The following is a 20550-nucleotide window of genomic DNA, read 5'->3' as shown; positions in this document are numbered from 1 at the left end:
TCTTCAAAACACTGCTGAATTCCCCATTACCTAACTGAAGTTAAGTAAATTCATGATTTTCCTTTTCATATGGGATGTGAAAAGTAGAAGTGTTTGCTTGATGTGAATTCCACCCCTCACTAGCCTTCTGGTCTCGGTTCCCATGCTTTCTAGGAATCATGACAGTCAGTCAGTTGTGGGAGTCGGGGGAGTGAAATGCTTTAACGGTTACAAGCTAATGTTTGACCGACAAGACAATTAATCAGTCTTCAGTTGATGTTGTGTTTGAGGATACATTAGCACAAAGACAAAAACACCTCCAGTGTTACTTTACTTACAAAAGTTTAATGAAAATAGCTTCTCACATATAAAGTATCAACATAGTACAAACTGAGACAAAAATAGGCTACATTTACATGGATGTACAAAAATGCCCTACAAAAAATGACAACACATTCGTAATTATTTAAGTTCAGTTTTGGAACCATGGTGCCATCAAGAACGTAACAGTAGATTGCTTTTTTCAACACTAATTATAGCACATCAAGAAAATATTGGTTCATTCTCACAGTTGAGATTCTGAATCTCTTATATGAGGGTATTGTTTTGTCTATCAATTTTATTTTTCTGTCTTTTAAACTTTTGGTTTATATAAATCTTGAGATTCCTAAAAGTAACAAAATGGGACAATGTACCCAACATCTGAAAGCCCCTAGTCCTCGTGGTTACATTATATATGAACAGAAATAAAAAATATGTAAAGCTCTCAAACAGTCATAAATAAAGAAAACAAACAACAAACTGAAAAATAGTCTTTTGAAGAGTGCAGTATCACAAGCTGCTGCTACTATTTAGGGTCAATTGCAATATGAACCTGTAATAAGTTCAATAATTGTCCCTGCAAATTGTTCATCCAGTGATTGTCATTCAACACAGGGACGTTGCCCTGAGCAAACAGGCTGCTGTCTGTTCCCATGCGAATAAACAGAATGCTAACACAAATACATCATCTGCAACGCTAAAAAGGTCTGGTGTCAGAGAGCAACGGATGCAATCTTCATGCTATATTCTGTCACCATTTCCTTCTGAGAAACTATGATCTTGATGTGATAAAGTCTGTAGCTGAACTCAAGAAAAGCCCTGCTCTGTCTTTGGTAAACACAGAGGGTTAAGCCTACCCTCTGTCTTTCACACGCATGAATACAAACACACATACACACCTGTACAGACGAGTGAAAGTGAATGTGAAAATACACACTCAAGTCTTCCTGAGTTCCTGAGAATTGCCCCTATTCCTCAGAAATACCAGTGCCTTTGATAATTAATCTATCAAATCAAGCGCAAAAAAAAAAAAAAAAAAAAAAAATCTAAAAACTGCTTACCAGCAGCAACAAAAGAAAAGTCCTTGTATCAATAAGTTAAAACATTAATTATATTAATTTACAGCTCAACAACAGTTTAACATGGTCATGACAAGCAGGAGTAGGAAGCCCTCTCTTTCACATATACAGTATAAAGTGGCAGAGTCAGGGTGGAAATCCCGCCTCTGCCATCTTTGGAATTCTCACATTGTTTGGCGCCGCTCTCAATTTGGTTTGTTCCTCGGTATCTCTCTCTTTTTGTTCTTTAAAAATAAGTTTTATCATCAACAACAATATTAACAATAATACATTTTGCATCAACAACAATATTAACAAAAATACATTTTGCTTGCTTTTATATTTGGCATGGCTCTTGTTTTGAGAAGGATGTCACTCTAAGAACCTCTAACTCTCATTTCATCAGTCAAATTGTCCTTTGATCAGTCCCATGTTACACCTCTGTCTTCATCCCAGGGGGCCTGGGGTGAAAGTGCACCACGCTTGCCCTTTCCTGGTGGCCAGCAGTAGGGCTGTGTTTGGCGGCCAGCGCCTGGAGAAGTCGCCTCTCTGTGCCATGGTCTTCCTTCCCCTCTCGGCCCTCCATACTCGCGGCCAGCCAACGCTCCAGAGCCTCTTCGCCATCCCCATGGCTGAACGCAGAGCTCCGGACCAGGGACTCTGCCTCGGGGCTGGTGTCAAATTTTTCCAGGAGCTGGCCCACCGTCTGCAGGTCGACCAAAGAGGGGTGATGGGCATTTGGGGACAGGGCGGGGGAGGATGCCAAGCAGCAGAGGCGCTGGTGGAGGTGGAGGCTGGGCAGGTGGAGGAAGGCTGTCGTGCAGTGGGCGCAGCGATGTGGGTGCTCGCGGGAGCTGTGCAACCGGCGGTGCAGCTTCAGGTGGATGTACTGGGTGAACTTGGTGCCGCACAGCTTGCACTGATACGGCTTCTCACCAGAGTGGAGCCGCAAGTGTGTCTTCAGGTTGCTGGTGCTGCTGAACCGCTTATGACACACCTGCACAACAGAACAAGAGAAGGAAAGAGAGACAAAAAAGAGGGAGAGAGAGTCAGAAAGAGGAAAACAAAAGACATAACCAAACAGGTTATTCCCTATCTTGATACAGATTGAAAAACAACACCCAAAAGATAAAAGAAGGTTATAAGTGCATTCACATTGTTCCCAGAGAGTCTCTATTGACATTAAAGCAGTGCCCTCCCTGTTACCAGACGTTCAGTCCCGGCCTGCTCCTTTTTGTTTATTTTCTTTTCACAACTTGCTCAACTTGACGTCATGGAGAGTGCCACAAGAATAAATGCCTCCAGCACACCCTGTGTGCCAACAGTGCCTGACAAAAGGCCAAGGATTCCTACACTTACACCGCCAAAGGTGAGATGAAAGTACCTTGGCTGATAAGTGCTGATTCATGTGGCACCGCAGTATGTCACAGTGTGGGTGACAGGCCAAAACAAAACAGATACATGGCGGCGCCCAGACGGAATGGAATTAACTGATGGACTGACTCACCTGGCACTCGTGAGGTTTCTCTCCGGTATGGACGAGGTGATGCTTCTGAAGATGGGCGAGTTGGGTGAAGCTCTTCTTGCAGAGGTGGCACTGGAATGGCCTCTCCCCACTGTGGACACGCAGATGCACCTATAACATGAGAACAGAGGTTAGACAGGAAACACACCTGGCTGAAAGCTTTGACCACATATACAGCAAAAGGTGGAGACAGAATAGTGTGATTTAAATTTACCTTTAGGTTAGAGAGCTGTCCGAACGTCTTGAGGCAGATGTTGCACTCATACTTGATCTTGCCATTTTGCTTTTTCAGAGGATAGGGCAGGGACTTGTAGCCAGGTGTCTCACGGCGGGCTGAAGGACTGCTTTTTCCGTTGGCCAGACTGAGGTTGATAGCCTCGTCACATCCCGATGAGAAGTGGGTGGGTGAGAAGTGGAACTGCTGGGACTCTGGGGAGTGTTTGGGAATTGGGGAGAGCTCTGGCGTGGCAGGGGCCCCACTTGGAGGAGAGGTGTTTGGGGGGCGCTCCTTCAGGCCCCCATGCGGTGGATGTGGGTAGGGCAAGCTGGGCAAGCCAGACTGAGCCACAGAGGGGAAAGGCAGGCCCTCGCTGCCCAGGAAGGATTGGAACCGTAGGGGACCTCTGGAAGGGATCACCCCAGAGAAAGGAGAGGAATACTGGGGCAAGAGTAGAGGATGGTAGTGGGGATGGTATGGAGGAAGGAGCTGGTACGGAGGTGGATGGAGGGGTCTGGAGGGAGGATATAGAGGGTAGGAGGAAACCAAGCCCTCGCGATGGTTGTAGAGGCCGTGCAAGTGTAGGGGGAGCTCTGGGGCTGGAGGAGGGGAGCTTCGGAAGACCTGATTGCCCAGGCTGGTCTCCCTGATGTTGGACTGAGGGGAGGGCACAGAGTTGGGTTCTGGAATGTCAGTGATGGTGTCATCTCCCTCTTTCTCAATTTTTTTACTAAAGTCCATGACCTGTTGTTCTTCAGGTGTGTCAGGTGGAGTGTCCCTTTCTAGGATTCCAACCACATCGATCTTCTCATCAGAGGACTCATCGCTCATCTCATTCCTTTCTTCCTTCTTCTTTTCCTCTTCCTCCTCGTCGCTCCTCGACCATGCCGGGCTCAGTGGTGGCTTTACACTGAAGGCCCAGTGAGGTAGATGCTGCTTTCGGGGCTCAACGAAGTGCTCTATAGAGAGGGTAGAGAAAGTAAGAGAAATTGTAATTCACATTGATTCAAGTGTGATAGTGGGTGAGAGACTTTTATGAGCTTTGAAATTCTGAAAGTCATTGTTTTCTTTTCCACATACCAAAGGAAAGGCCATCATAAAAGCCCATTATAAAACTTAACTTAAAGTCCAAAGTCATGGTGAGCTCGTGGTGACATAACTCTCAGGGATGACTCGTGTAGCAAGTTCACTCCTTCAGTAAACACGCTCGCCCTCACTCCCTCTCACATCCTCCCTTCCTGCCCACTTATGGTAAATGGTGACGCTTTCAGTTTTTGGATGACAGTAAGGAGATATTTTGCTGAGTTTCTGTATGACGTTGTGGTAGTACTGCTATCACTGATTAGCCAGTGTAATTACTGTGTGGGAGTCTACGCCGTCTGAATTGGGGCTGTGTGTGGGTGGCCTAGTGTGCTTCTGAAAATAATGGAGAGAGTGTGTGTGTGTGTGTGTCTGTGTGTGTGTCCTTTTTCTTCTCTCTCTTTACAGGTTTGTGACCAATAGTGATAGCCACAGCCAAATGTTCTGTAAACGTAAACGGGATAAAACACATGTCGAAAGGAACAAAGGGCGGGATATTTTTTTAATATCCAGTAAATGACATTCGATATTAGTTGTAGTCGAGAACTCGCTGTCAGGCTTCATTTAGATAGGCATAAAAAAATAACAGTATTGTAGTGAGGGATAGATTATATTGTAGTATTTGCTAACAGAATTTACAGGCAGTCACTCTAGCTGTCTGTCATCACTAAGAAAAGGAAAATGAAAACAGTAACCCCTCTCAAAACCATATTAAGTCACGGTTACAGTAAACTTTGTTGTTGAAATGTCAAGCAAAACTGGCATTTGAGATCTTTACTACAGTTGACGCATAACAATACTATCAGCTCTCTGCACAATATTTTGACATTTTCTCCATGAGGCATAGCAGTTTACAGAGCCCTGGTATGATATATAAAGGGTTTAATTATGGACACTGTTACTAGCAGTAAAGAATTTTTTTGCATAAACACAATATATTCGCCTATCCATTTCTATATATCCAAATATCCATTCGCCTATCCATTTCTGTATAAGTGTCTGCAACTCAATCTGTAATAAATCTATCAGCATTTCTTGATATTCAGAAAAAGAGAGTAAAGATGGAATTAAATATTTTCATGTCTCTGAGTTACCTTGCTGGCATGAGTCAGAGGAGAATAAAAATCATGTCGTGTGACACTTTTTTGATTAGTCCTCAGGGGCCTTATCATGTGACTTTACGAGCAGTTGAGAATTTTCTGAATTTCCTGGTTCCATGCTTTCAAAAGCAAGAGGGACCTTCCATTCTTACTTGGGATAATTACTGACTGTAAGAGTCAGCGCAAATCCTTCAGTAGACCTGGACATACAGTAGCATTGTGACTCAGGTAATGCCAGTGAGTAAGATGGGAACTAGCAACTGGGCCACAGTCCACACTCCTTATCTTATCCATATCACTTTCCATTCCTTAGTCTCGTTCTAAAATAGATGCTGAGGACGTGACTGATAAATCAAAGCATTGAATGTTGGAACTAACACCCCCCCACATGATTACAACACACATACTTTCTCACTCTGTCACATACACACAGACACGTGCTACCAGATGAGAATCTCTTTGATGTTGGTACATTGTTATTCAGCAGACTGCTTTTTGTTTTGGCATGGCTGATTTAGACAATTACGGATGACACAGATAGCTGACAGCCCTTATCTAAACCCTGTAATCTTCCCTATAAGAGCGATAAGTAATTGTTTCCAGTCAGTGACACTACAGTATCTCACAGGTCTCATTGAAACATATATGTTGAGATCTTGTTAGCTGAACGCTGGACACTATCTTTTACATCTTGTGAGTACCTCACAGTCCTTAAGAAACTTTGTTCTGAGTCATTCTTGAAATGTGTATTAAGATGTAAAACCTCACAATACAACTAGACGTAATCAGATGTGTAAAAGTCCGGCTTCAGAAAGTAAAAGTCACATATTTGCTCCAAATAAACTAGCTGATTCTAATTAGCACAAATCCTCAGCCAGGTAGATGAGCCAATTAATGAAATTACCTACAGTACGGGAGGACTTTTACTTTCTGAAGCCAGACTTTTACATAATCAGTGGCAAAATAACAAATAAACACCATTTATCAAGTCCACGAAACATTGGACTTACTGTGCTTGAGCTGCTGCTTCTCATCCTCTGCCTGGCTGCACAGCCTTTGGGAGAACTCCTGGCTGTACCAGACCAGCAGCTCCTGCTGGGGCTCAACGGGTTTCATGGTGTAGAAGAAGATGTCCCGGCCGTTCTGGCAGGCCACCAGGTTCTGCTCGGCCAGCGAGCGCGCTGGATTGACAAAGCGCATCCAGTTGCTGTGGCGCACGTCATAGCCGTCGATAAAGTGAAGAAGCTCTCCTCCTGAGTAAATCTGTTCAGAGCGAAATAGAGGAAATGATGGGGGAAGAGAAGAGAAGAGAAGGCGAGAAGAAAATCTCATGAGCAAAGCTGACCAGACACACTGCATGCATGTATTTAGTCCTTGTCTTTAGACTTCTTCTACCCATTATCTACTCATTCAAACTATTGCAGACACATTTAAATTCTAGCCATAACTTTTCCTCAGTTCCACAATATGTTCAATAGTTATAATTCCTTTATATCGCTTATCTAAAAATAAACATAACCCATCAAATACAGCCCATCAAACTGTGTAACTTCTGCGCTGCATCTTGTGCAGCTATCCAAAGTGAAGTTATCTTCCTCTACGCAACAATCTAATTTTTGAACAAACAAAATAATAATTTGATTCTGAATAAATTAAACTAAATAAAAACAACTATCTCTCCCAACTGCTGAAACACCAGTGGACCACTAGTGGACCTGACTGACCAAAGGGGTATTCCAGTGGACAGCCAAGCCTGCTTAAAAAGATGAAAAGCCAGTCACCTCTGCCATGTACAGAATGCTGATCTCTAATCCCTTCTGTATTTGTCTTCTGTTTCTTTCCTTTCTCACACACTTTCTTTTTTCCTCAACAGTGCTTGCTTCTGTCTGTACCACTCTGGACCTTGTCTGTATGAGGCTTTGCGCAGTTGTGGTTGTGTGTGTGTGTGTGTGTGTTGGTTTGGCTAAATTTCTGTTATTGGTGTCAAATCAGTGGCTGCAGTCTTATAAAAAGACACACTAAGGGGCGTGGGAGTGGGGAGGAGATACAATGTCAAAACACACACCCATAAACTGGCTCACAAGGAGGGGATTTTTCAGTGCCGTAAGACTCCCGTAAGACTCCACCCCTCACTCGTAGAGAGGGAGTGTTTTATATGAGTGACGCAATGACAGAAACACACACTCATGCACACAAGCACACACCTGTCATAGTCACGTGAACGTGTCTTGGCATTCTCCCAGAGCACTCTCACTGAATACAGAAACTGGATGTGTGTGTGTTTTTTTTTTTTGTTCAAACGGAAACGTAGAGGAAAGCACAAGCGCGGTTAAAAAAAAATGAACAAAGGATGACTAAGGAAATGTATGGTAAGAGAAGGGGGAAAAACTCCAGTGTGACACAAAGGGCGAAACAGTTGTTGAAGTAGGTCTTTCATTTTGGGGGAAATAGGGAGAAACACACAGCCCTTTTAGAAAAGGTATTGATACACAACCCACTACAAAGAAAGTAATTCAGAGGAAGTCACGTAGATAGGTGGTTACGAAAAACCTGGTCAGTGAGTGTGTGTGTGTGTGTGTTTGCATGAGAATGAGGTGGCAGACAAACCCACATGTTACATGCAAGAATGAAAACGGCACTATCACAGAAGTGAAGAAATACCGTTTGTGCATGAGCGTGTGTGTGTTTATGTGGTGGTGGTGTTAGAGGTGGTTGTGTGGGTTTGCATGTGTAGCAATTCTAACTTTTCCCTTCGCCAACAAACCAGAATAGGCCTTCCATGTCTAACACAAAGAGCCCCTGGACCTCATTGACCGTAAGTATCATACTGCTAACACATGCAAGGAAACCAAAGGTAGCCAAAGACAAAAGAGATTTTCTCTCTTTTTCTCTTTCTCTTCTTTTTCTCCTCTCTCTCTCTCTCTCTCTCTCTCTCTCTCTCTCTCTGTGCATTTGTGTGTGTGGTGTGTGTGTCTCTTCTGTGCATAGTTAAGGTAAGGTGCTGTCATAGCTGGGCCGCTGTGATGTGAGTGGGTGTTTGTGGATTTGGCATTTGGCCAGAACCCTTTCCACCATAATTCTGTGAAAGAGTTCAATAGTGTGTGTGTGTGTCTCAGATGATTAGCTCAGACTTACCCTCCAGAAGTATTTGCGGTTGGCCTGAGATGGAACGTTGTCTTTGGTGTAAATGTCTCCCTGAAGAGGTCCGAAACGAGTCCCTTGAGGAATGTACTCCTTACTAAACACCCCTGTGACCTGTAGAGGGGAAACATATTTAAATCCAGCTGTTTTAAAACGGGGATGCTGTATAGTATGCAACCAGCCATCACTGTTTTTGTTTTAAGCCCACCAGCAAGTTTGAAACAATTTAACCTGTAAATATTTTTATATGAAGTCTTTGTTTTCAAATGGACATTCAGCAGCCTTTGTCTTAAAGTGACACACTTTAATGAGTTAAATGACTTAGGAGGAATTACACTTTCCCTCCACGGCTTACTCCACTGACCTTGTGACCCAGTGACAGTGACCTAGTGACTGGCCTTACCTGAACAACCCTGCAATGCCACTACAGCCCAGGCCAACCAACACAAAAAAGAAACTCCAAGCCCCAGCCCCTGGTGGTTCTGTTGTTAACTGTTAACTGGGACAGCCAGACTGTGAGCTGTGATGTAAAAGAGAAGGAGTTCCGTGTGTGTGTGTGTGTGTGTGTGTGTGTGTGTGTGTATGTGTGTGTGTGTGTGTGTGTGCAGCAAAAAGTAAATCTGTGGTTTTCTTTAACAGGAAGCCCCTGTCCTTTCTTTCCCTTGTCCTTATCAAGAGATAGAAATGTGGCCACAGAGAACATATAGACATATTGAGTATTTCAGTTTGGGTGTATCTTCAAAAACGCAATTCGGTTTAGAGTGATTTGGGCCTCCCCTAGTTTTGCGTGACTAATGTTGTACTTTTTACTTAAATACAATAAATTTGGGGAGATAAAGGAAAATGAAAATGAAACATGTTGACTAAGAATGGGGAGGGGCGGTGTGGAAAGGAAAGCGAGGGAAAGACACGAGCTCCGAAGGTTGGTCCCCGTTGGCATCACATCGCACGTCATGAGACGAGAGTCAGTGTGACAGTGGGATTGTGTCCATCAAGCGTTGCGTGACTAATGAGTGATTAACTGCTCACTGCTGGGGGTTTAGGTAATGGGGTGTGTGTGTGTGTGTGTGAGTGTGTTGAGTGAATGCGGTTGACCATTGGATAGGAGCCACGCAACCCTCACTCCCCAACGCCACCCCCTCACTCCCCACCCCCACCCTAAGACAACCTGTCTGAGCAGGACAGTGGCGCGAGCTGGCAGGAGTCTTCAGCAGCCTCCAAACGAAAGTAATCGTTAGGGGCTTAACCTACTTCTCCTCCTCCTACTGCTCTTCTGGTGTAGGCCTGGTGCAGAGCGGCTCCATCTGCCACGTGTCCCCATTCCAGCTGGCACACTCCAAGGGCTAGGGTGCAGTGGGGGGTGTATTTAGGTGGGGGGTGTGGGGTTGAGGGGTCTATCATTTAGCCCCTCCGATCCCCGCCCTTCTCCCCTAGACCTTGATTGTTCATTCAAGACGTTGAGGTTGTCCCAAGACTGTTGAGACTGTGTCTGTTGCAGTGCTTGTGATGTGGGTGGGTGTTTATCACTAAGTGGATCTGTATATGTAGATATACATTTATTTTCTTATTTTCAAATTTTTTGACATCAACAGAACCAAACTGAGCAAAACAGAACCAACTACAACCTTTTTTTATAGATTGTGGTACATGTAAGCACTGTATAAAAAAGCGTGAGAATCTGGTCTAGCAATGACTGGAAACTGTGCAAAACTCCAGACTCTGTGTGACCTTATGAATCTGCTTGGTTTCTATTGCTTTTCCCTTTCCTGCAATCAAAGCCAGCCCCTGCCTGTAGGCCTGCCTCACTCCTGGAAGCTGACAAAGTCCAGTGGGATATGGACTTTCCCAAATCACTAGAACCGACATTCTCTTCGTTGAATTGTCAAGAAGGGAAACCAGAGGTGAACGTTCAGGGAAAAATGAGTCCTAAATAAGGAAGTGAGTCTGCACACATGCATCCCACACCCCCTCAGAGCTATGCACGTATAAAGGAAAGTGAATGTGTACTCATATTTGTCTCTTGAATGCAAATTGTTGACAGCTCGAGGAACTGTTTCACAGACCCGAAGAAAGTAACAGAAGTGTGTCCGGGCATTTTGGTATGAAAAGGCCTATAGACAAACAATATTCTGAGTTTTCACACGCCTGAGTGTAGATTGAGCTCTGCGTGAGAAAGAGTGGGGGGTGGGAGATGCAAAGAGTATTTTTATCAGAAAGGAAAAGCAGAAGCTGAGGAGACCTATGAAATGGGTCAGCCAAGAGTCACTCTAAAAAGCAGAAGTGAAAGTGGACTGTTTTTATTGATTGCAAGAATCACAATTTGTTTTGGTTTTCAATAAGCAAATATGTCTGTGTGTGTGTGTGTGTGTGTATGTACTGTAAGTGTGCGTGTGTGCATGCATGAGTGTGTGTACGTTTTTTCTCGTACTTTGAACACACAGTAGCTACCAAGTCAGTTCACCTAAGGGCCAAAAGAGTGACTGAACTGATGCTTGTCATTTCTCGTTTTCTAAAGGATGTGGACTAGAGTAACTTGCTAACCCACCTCACAGTGAGCTCATACACTCATTTCACACCTCTCGCCAGAAGAGCAAAATGAAAAAGACACCAAGTGAGAGCGGAAGTTGAAAAAACTCTCAGCTAATGAGGAATATGCAAATGTATGTTTGTGTAAGTATTTGTGCATGTGTGTGTGTGTGTGTGTGTGTGTATGTGTGCATATGTGTGTGTGTCTGTGTGTGTTGGAGGGAGAGGAAGGAAGACAGATAAAAGCTAGACCACAACTAATTTTCGAAGTGCTACAGAGATCTATGAGCTACAGTAAGACATATCTAATTCTTAAAAGACCGAAAGGACTCCCCTACAGTGCTCAAGAGATGTAAGCTTACTCAGCCGTCCATTCATCCGTTGTTGATTATCAGACTCCTTTCTCCTTTCTGTCACTAAATTCTCCCCCATCTCTTTCCTTAAAAAAGCAAACTCTTTTAGTGCTCTACTTAGAACAAGCTGTTGCCTAATCATTTGTGTGGGTTGGAAATCTTAGGAAGGTCCCTGTAGAGGAAGGCAAGTTTCATTATTGAAAGACCACTTCTAAACAGATTGCAGGCTCTTCTGCTATCTCTGTGGAGGACCTCGGGGCCTCATATCAAGCCCTGTGAGGAAGCTTTTACTTTTATAAGTAAACAGGGGCAGCCTTAGGGGTTGTGTAAGTCTTCACTCACCTGCCGAGAGGATGCGTTAACACGATTAGCTGGATTCCGAGGCCTAATCACCTGATGACTAGCACGGCTCATCCCTGAACTTTGAGTGTCTGACTGACTGAAAGCGAACAACACTGACCTAGAGAGCTGCAGTAAAGAGGCTTAGGCATCAACAGCCTCTGGCCTTCAGCCAGCCACGGTAGAAGCCAACCGCGGTAGAAATGTGATATCACTGGTTTTTAAAACAGAATAGAATTCATTTTGACCACACACACACACACACAGACACCGTACAAAACAACGGTTAATGAAGGAACAAGGCTTTATCTAGCAGGGTGCTATTCACTACCAATACACACACAGGAAGGTGTCTCAGGAATTCCGCACCACTCCTGAGTGTTTCCATATAGTCAGTGATTCTCATAATATAACCACAGACACATAAATGTTTCCAGAAATATAACCACACAATATAATTAAGCCAGTGTAAACAAATTGTTCAACTTCCACTCAACTTGACCTCATTGATTTTGTATGTCCACTCCACTGAGCTTATTTGAAAGCAGCTGGAAGTGTATGTGAGTGTGTTGTGTTGTGTGTGTGTGTGTGTCCGTGTCCATTTTCATGGTACTCACCTCATTATCAGGGCTGTACTCAAAGGTGAGATTGCGTGGGATGGAGGTCATGGCTCGTGGCACGCCAAAGGCCGGATCAGATGGCTGGTCGTGGACGATGTACGTGCAGTGATGGGCAAAGTCGGCCTCCCTCCACTCACTCATGTTCCCCATTTCTGGTTCCAGCTTCATCCTTATTGTCTTCTTGTGGTTCTGCAGTCTGACAAGTTCTTGTGGTTCTGCAGTCTGACGAGTTCTTGTTTTCTTTCGAAGTGTGTTTGGTTTAGTATTGTCTGCTTTGGTATGGGTTGCTTTGGTGTTTGTTTTTAAACTCTTAGGATAGGTTCTTGGTTTGATCTCTTAAAGCTGATAACCTGAACAAGAGAGAGAGAGAGAGAGAGTAAAACATGAGAATCCATTACATACAGGAAAAAAAACGCACAAAGATGAATTAATAAGAAATTGAAAACCCTCAAAAAGAAACTTAAGGACATGTTATACTCTTTATCTGGGATCAAACAGTAAACCAACCAGCAAAACACACCCCATCACATGAGATAAAGCCACCTCACCTCCATGTCTGAGTAAATACTAGTAAATACAAAGCATTGCATCACAGTGTTTCCGATCAGGTGTTTTTATTCAGCCATCACGTCATATACAGTATGATCTTATCTCTAAGATAACCAAAGGTAATGGAAGCAGATAGGAAGTTGCTCCAGGTGCAATTAGTGGCACCTGATACACCTGGATGACTTCAGTCATTCCTTCACAACAGACCCACTTTTATAACACTTTCCTATGTTCACATAATTCCCCACAAAGTGCTGATCCATTAGGGCATAAATAACCCATTACAGTATGTAATCTTATGACTTCTCAAAGTAGGATTTGGAAATGTTGAACTATTTTGTGTCAATGTTTGCTAACCCTAGGCCTAACCCTGTCAACAACTTGCCTTAAAGGAAACCATTTTAAAAAATGTATCTAAAATGTTTTCCATTATTAGAACACATAGGTGGCTGTCATTCACAAAAACAGAGATCCAATCCACTTAACATGTGTGGCCAAACAGTGTAAGACTACCAACTCATCCAAACAAATAGAAATTATAAAAAGGCACCAATAACAAAACTGTTTGCCATACCGCCACTTCACAAGTCAATTTCAACCATGATCGCCATGATGACTATGAGGAAACCACTAAGCCAGTGAAAAACACAAGTCAAAAGAATCCAGTCCTGCAACTGAGACAAAGAAGACAAACCACAGTCACTCACTTTTACACATTCATTCAGCTGTGCGATGGTCATCTCTTGTGTTCTTTGGTAATGCCATTCCTTCACTCCTCTTTGTCAGTCAGCAGCACATTCTGTTGGCTTATCCACAGTCCTCTCTCTGTCGCTCTGTCACTCCTCTGTCCTGTTGTATTTGTATTTCTTCCCAGAGAATTCTCTGGAGATGTCTCTGTTATCCTTTCTCTGCCGGGCTGTCCACCTGCGTTGGCCAAAAAACTCCAGAGCTCTCACTGCGACAGGGCTTTTGAGCAGATCCACTCAGCCAATCAGAAGTCACCTCACATGTCACATGACTTGGGGATTAGTCGGAAGAGATCCAATTGGGGCACAACCAGTGTCTTCGGACACCCAGTAAACACCAATATGCCCATAAACATAATACAAGCTACTGTGAACAAAGGAACAATCTAGCGTATGGACACAATATAAAGGATATCCAGATGGCTGGACCTGACCCTTGGTGCAACACTCATCCATCCACACACACACACACACACACACACACACACAAACGCATACACACACAATCTCCACTGGACCTTTATTTCATAATGAGCAATCTGGCAACTCCCCCCCCCCCCCCCCCCCCCCCCCCCACACACACACACACTCTCGCTCAGTCATAGTCCCTAGATTCCTCACACACACACACACATTTTCCTTGACCTACATCCAGTCCAGCTTGATGGTGTGGCCTGGCCTTGGATGTAGATCAGGCCAGCGCACTGGTCTTTGCTGCGGCTCAGACACACCTGTCTGGGTAGCTTCCTCACGCATGGGGCCAGACTTTCTTTCAGTTCTGGCACGCACCTTCCTGCCGTGCCCTCCTTAGGTCCCGTGTTAGCTCACAGTGGTAACAGCTCACGGTGACAGGATGTCTGACAGGAAAAGCGTTCAACATGAAACTGAAAAGACACCATATGGATGTGTCATCCATTAAAGTAACCACCATTTCGCAAGGTGTGACTTTCTTGTCAACACAGGTGTAGGAACACATATTGATTGATTAGTAGTGATTGATAACAACTGTTTTAGTCACATTCTCCTCTGTGGCCAAGAGTAACTAAAGAGTAACGTAAATTAATTAGTAGTTGTAACTAATTTTGTGTATCTCATTAATCTCGATTTTGGTGGGAGACATTCTTGATTTATGATGTAGAAACAAAGCTAGCAAATGTATTTTCTGAAACACATTTTTTTCTGAAATACAAATACTGACACTTATGTTCACATACACACAAAAAAAAACATTATTAGCCTTAGGAGATGTCATAAAATTAAACTTCCACAAGGGTTCAATAATACCCAACTGATCATAATTATTATTTTATAATTGTTATATGTGTGTGTACGTAAATATGTGTGTGTATATGTGTGCCATTTTAAGACCCCTTCCCTCCCCTGGCTGTAATCTTGGCCCAGTGAAACAGTAAATTGGCTGACATATGGCCTGCCTGCTATTCTGAGAGGTGGCAGTGGGATGCAGTGAGGCGGTGTGGCGTTTGGCTGTCGCGTGTGAGGCACGCCATGAGGAGGAGGGTGGAGAGGGGGGGGGGGGTTAAGGGGGGGGGGAGCGGGAAGAGCTCCTGAGCTCTCTCCCTGTGCTTGGCTAATTTCTCTAATTTGCAGACAGTCTGGGCCAGGCTCAGTGTCTCGGACTATGGGGCTAATATCAGCTAAGGGCTGGGACGCCCGTCTGACTCACTCACGGCCGCACCCCCCTCAGAGTGGAGAGTGTGTCAGATCGCGTGGCGCTCCAGTTGCACTTTTCCAGTGAGCGCTGACCTGGCCTGAGGGATGGAGGGAGGGAGGGAGGGAGGGCGAAAGGGTGGGGGCTTCAGACGGTAATAGATTAGGTCCTGGGTCAGTGTTATGTGTAAAGCACCCGCTTATGACTAGCGTGCCAAATTGATGGGTCATGGTGCGAACCCTGAATGCTTTATATAATGTAATTCCTCCAGAGAAAGAGAGACGTGAGCAAAGTCATGCCGTCACGCTGTCACCTTCATTATGTCATGCTGAAACTACAAACTCAGAAAAGCTCATGATGTTATTGTTAAATTGAAACTACTTTGCTATGTGGCAATAGGGAAAGCACTCAGCCTGCCTTTCTACTATATTGATGATAAATAGCCAGAAATAGAGCACAACTCTGTAATTAATTGGCCTTTCTCTGACACTTGAGGATATCCTTGTATGTAGTAACACCGTAGTCCTGAAAGGTGCCTCAGTGGCGTCAGGAAAAAAGAAAGAAAGGCTAATTGTCTTCTCATCCCTGCTTTAGGGCTGTTCACTTTTTACACTCTGTTTCTCCATCTGTTGCCACAGCCGCTGAACACGACACAGTAGAATTGAAACCTTGCCAAATGTTGAAACTTATACAACCCTTACACACCAACACTGTGCAATTCTACTCATTAACTCTTAATAAAAAAATGTGATAGAGTATAATTATTACGATCGACAAACTACAGGAATTACATTAATGTTATAGTGGTATAAAATGTTAATAGAGTTATAATTAAATCTCAATGGAAAAAAATCTGTATGCTCTTATATGCCAACAGTAATCTCAACAATCAATGTGGTAGACCAAACATCTGCCACTTTCTACCTGACTGAGCACATTGCCTAATGTTGTTATTGGGGCCAAGTATCCATTCTTGGAGTACTCCAGCACTTTTGATGATTCACACAAGCTTACAACACAGACCACACAAAACTCTGCGCCATGTGTTGGAGGTGCAAACAGTATCGGAGGTCCATTGACAGCTGGGGAAAATTCACCTTGGTTATAATGTGATATTCACTAGTTTTATCACTGGGTTTTAGGATATGGGTTCTCATTACATTTTCTCATTACATTGTGGCCTACAGCCAAGATCTATAGCAGGCTATAAATGTAAATTAAAACTACAGATTGACTGACGAGATTTGGTTGATTTGACCATCAGCTGACTTCAAAACAGGTACATTACTTTGGATAGGCAATAGCAATATTTCAGATGAGTGATTAACATTTAAATAATCTAAACTTGAGTAACTCAACAATCTGCACCTCCAATATGTTTAGTGTTCAAATAACTGGTTATAGTTACCATTATGATAGCCAAGGTGCCAGAAGTGAAAACACATGGATAGCTATAAAAACTGTCCTTTATATTATATATTATACAAATAAACATGATAAAATACTTTTATAACCCTTGTAACCCTAGCCTGTTCCTACTGTATGTGATCTTGGTGGCTATACAGCTTTTGTTTGCACCTCCAACAGCATGATGCGCCTGCTACCACCTACTGTACAAAAGCCCACAAATGCCTGTATGTTTGTGTCAAAGAATACCTCAATATTACGGTCACCCACAATTTGTCATTTTAAAAACATCCTTAGTCAAACCTTGTGGTTGAACTTTATTACTCAATCTACTGATTTATTACCCCATTACTGTGGGTTTCCTTTCATTTTCCTCAAACAGGTGTGGGTGAAATGGTTTGAGCACAATCAGGTTGATGAACAGCAGCGTTTCATGACATGTTTACTTTGTTGGTGGTCAAGCTGTGGCCGTGAGGTACAGTGCCAGAGTCTCATGACCGAAAACCATAAATGTCAAACGGATGACTCTGGGATTCCCATGAGGGATTTACAACAAATAAAAGACAAACAAAAATAAAGAATAAACATTCCCTCTTTAATTCTATTCTCTCCCTCTCTACATTTTCACTCTGTGGAAGTGTTTGTTATTTTGCACGCACCCCCTGTCTTCCTGTTATCTTTCCATGGTCTTAGAGGTAAACAACAAACAGTTGATATCCCTTATGGATTCCTGGATAAAGAGGATTAATGCCTGTTCATTCATTGTTCGTCCTCAGATGCTACTGTGAGGCTCTCCCGGTCAGTCAGAATTCCCTAGCAACAGTCCCACTCAAGGGTCATGGGGCTCACCGTTGAAAGGGATTGTAGGAAAACTGATAATGCGTCCTAGCAGCGTTCAGTCTGATGATTTTGTTTACCGTTACAAGGCAGGCTTATGGAGCTGGCAGATCCCTTTAAATTCTGATCCTCTAAAGGAAAACCTTAAATATGTTGGATTGCATTATTCATGCTCATCACTTAAGTGCCGTAGGAATGTCTTGTTTTGCATTTGATATGATTGTTCTGTAAGCCCTGTTGTGTTTTTCCACACAATTTGCCTTGTTTTCGCCCTATCAATATGACCTCTGAATCAATTTGATTTATGTTGCAACTGTCATTTTACTGTTGCCAAGGCTACAAAGGAGTCCACCCTCCATTGTTTTGTACACCTGTCATCATTTTGCCTGATAAATTGCGCTGTACAGACACATAATTGCTAGTAAGGATCATACAATGGACGACTGTAAACCACAAATTCACTTAATGAATGCATCATATGGCAACAGAACAAGAAGATGTTTAAGGGGTTGCTGTGGGCATCTCTAGACGTCAGACCAGCAGAGGCTTTAAAGAAAGTTTTCGAGAAGTGAAACTGACGAGCCACCAGTGCTATCTGTTGTTGTGCTATCAAAACTAAATAAGCAGCAAAAGCTAAGATGATAGCCACAGACAAACGAATTAACACTATCAGTGATCCCTTGTTAGGGACCATGTCTTCCATCTGTTTGGGGATTTGCATCATGTGTTTGGTATGGTGGGGGGTGAGAGAGATTGTTTTGTTATAACTTGCTCTCTTTCTCTTGGTGGGTTTATATTTTGGACGAATTTCATTTTCTTAGTCCCAGCAACTGTTCTCAAGGATGACAAATTCCCACTGGCCAATGAGCAAACCCAAACGTGATCAAAGCCTGCTATGATTGGTGGGTTCGGACGCCACGAGGATTTACAGGAAACATCTGGAAGAGGGGATAGAGAAGGATTTTGAATTGCTTTTCATCTCAATGGTCCCTAGAGAGCCAAACACACCTCGTTCATCAGTGTGGATTAAGCAACCAATTCCCACCACCAAAAATGGCCTTGAGACTCACAACAAGGCTGTATAAACGTCATAGGGTTTGATTGTTTTTCTTTTTCCAGGCTTTCTTTTTTGCATCTGGAAGTAGAAGATCAAAGCAAAATGGCACACCCCCCACTCAATGTATCACTCCGTAGTGATGGAAACATAGGCCTGGCTTTATCCCTAGCTAGCATATGGCCCGTGATGAAGAGTGGATCTGAAACATATTCATGGGAAGAAAACAACAACAAAAACATCTCTGACTAAATCCTAAACTGTGTTTGTTCCTGGGCTTGTGGCCAAGTCATGTGTGAGCAAGGGTGACACGTGGTGTTTGCTGCAAAAAAAGTCCCAAAAGTCCCACATCACATGAATGCTTACTACACTGTTGTTTACTTGAGTTTTTCTTACATATTGGACAGCTGATGATGACCATTGTGTTCAGAGATAAAGTTCACGTGACTTCAATGCTTTCCTTATGGAAGAACAAACAAAAAGGCATTTAAAAGTGAAATTTCTCATTGGCAATGTTGCAACACCATGGCAATTAGGTTGGTCAACACTTCTGTACAATGTGGTTGCATATATGTCCAGTGGACAAAAATAAAAGCCTGCTAGGGTAGGGCGTGGGAGTGAGAGCTATTACACTTTCCTCACAGACACTGCTTTGCAGTGATGAGTCCACCATGTCAACGTGAGAAAAATACACAAAATTCACACCTCTGTCTACTGCGGGCACTAACAGGAAGGTACATACAGCTCATAACTGTATGTCTCTTCAGGTCTTTGATGCAATGGTAAGGCATGTCTACTCACTCATGGTTAGAAAGCGTCTAGAAAACAAACTTCTGAACAAATCTGTTTTCAAAATATAACAGCAGATCAGTGCACAGAGAGCTGCAAAGAGCTCCGATTTCTCTTAACCCAGAAGGGAGAACTATGCAGGCCACATACTTGGAATGACAAACCACTAACTCAAAACACTAGGCCTACTTCTTTATGATGAAAAGTCCCTTGCTCTGAGCATAGGCATACATGTGCACAAACCCACACATATTCAACAACAGCTTTTTCAAACAACAGCAAGCAGCAATCTCACTGCTAGTCAACAACTGGTTGAAGGGAGACGAGCATTATTCACTTTACTTCTGCCCTTCCCAAGGCCTTGTGTCCACATGCAACAATAACAATCTCTTTGCTATCGAAATTGTGGTTTTCAGTCATGCATCATTCTCTTTGTCATCATCATCTTGTTGCTATAGCAGCAGTCTGTAACATGCAAACACACTCACAATTCCCTCATCTCGCTCAGTAATCAAATAAAGAGTATCATTGCATGATCAAGATCCAGTTACACTTTTTTCAAGAAAGAGGAACAAAACTCGTGGCCCATGTTTTCAACATAATTGGTGAAGGTGAAAATAGGTAGCATGAGGTTAAGACATTCATGGGTACTCACATAGAGTACAGTCCATACACAGTGTACACAGTAGCTGAAATACAGTTGCCTTCAAAAACAAACGTGCTCTTTTGAAAGAATCATATTATATTTAAAGCTAGTATTATTGCACTAATTAAAGTGTCTCAGTTCCACCATCGCTTCTCCTGACCCACTATTGCTAGGATTGTAATCTACAAGTCTTGTACGTTTTCCATGAAAGTTTCTGCAAACCAATATAAATATATAAATGTCACCCTGAAACTATAGAGCGTGATTGGCTCATTTCCTTTCAGAGTGCGGTGGCTAATGAACAGTGACTAATCTGAAGAAAAGTGATAAGTATAGCGAACATGCTAACCATGCACTGAACGTGTGACATGCAATCAACAGGATGTTTCCACTAAAGATGTGCGACATAATATTGTGTGTGTATCACATGCATGCATGTGTGTTTGTTTTTAAAGTGTGTGTATGGGGGAAGAATTGTGTGTGCATGGGTGGGTTGGTTGTGTGTGTGGTTGGGGGGGGGTCCTTTATGGATGTGAGAGCAGGTGGGTTCAGACAGACAGTTAGTTAGCTACAAAACACCCCCCACCCCAGACC

The 20550-nt window shown here is 43.2% G+C and overlaps 1 protein-coding gene across 2 annotated transcripts; it reads right to left on the bottom strand.

Annotated features, from left to right (window-relative positions):
* Window positions 1–304: 304 nt before the first annotated feature.
* Window positions 305–13730, bottom strand: prdm1b (PR domain containing 1b, with ZNF domain). 2 transcript variants are annotated; one of them, XM_076302071.1, is made up of 7 exons: window positions 13516–13730; window positions 12257–12609; window positions 8416–8535; window positions 6291–6543; window positions 3098–4059; window positions 2866–2994; window positions 305–2355 (listed from the first exon to the last, which is right to left on the bottom strand). In XM_076302071.1, exons 2-7 carry the CDS (start codon window positions 12425–12427, stop codon window positions 1792–1794), a joined length of 2199 nt encoding a protein of 732 aa, XP_076158186.1. In that variant the 5' UTR covers window positions 12428–12609; window positions 13516–13730; the 3' UTR covers window positions 305–1791. The 2 variants fall into 2 exon arrangements, with proteins under 2 accessions (XP_076158186.1, XP_076158187.1); XM_076302072.1 differs by lacking the exons at window positions 8416–8535; window positions 12257–12609; window positions 13516–13730 and adding an exon at window positions 7062–7241.
* Window positions 13731–20550: the final 6820 nt, after the last annotated feature.

This window comes from Alosa pseudoharengus, unplaced genomic scaffold (genome assembly GCF_046254945.1).
Source record: "Alosa pseudoharengus isolate Yale_2024_CS ecotype anadromous, Long Island Sound unplaced genomic scaffold, YU_APseudo_1.1 YU_APseudo_1.1_scf_23, whole genome shotgun sequence".
Taxonomy (NCBI): Eukaryota; Metazoa; Chordata; class Actinopteri; order Clupeiformes; family Clupeidae; genus Alosa; species Alosa pseudoharengus.
Note: the sequence above shows the minus strand (reverse complement) of the source record. Positions and strands in the feature narration are given on the sequence as shown.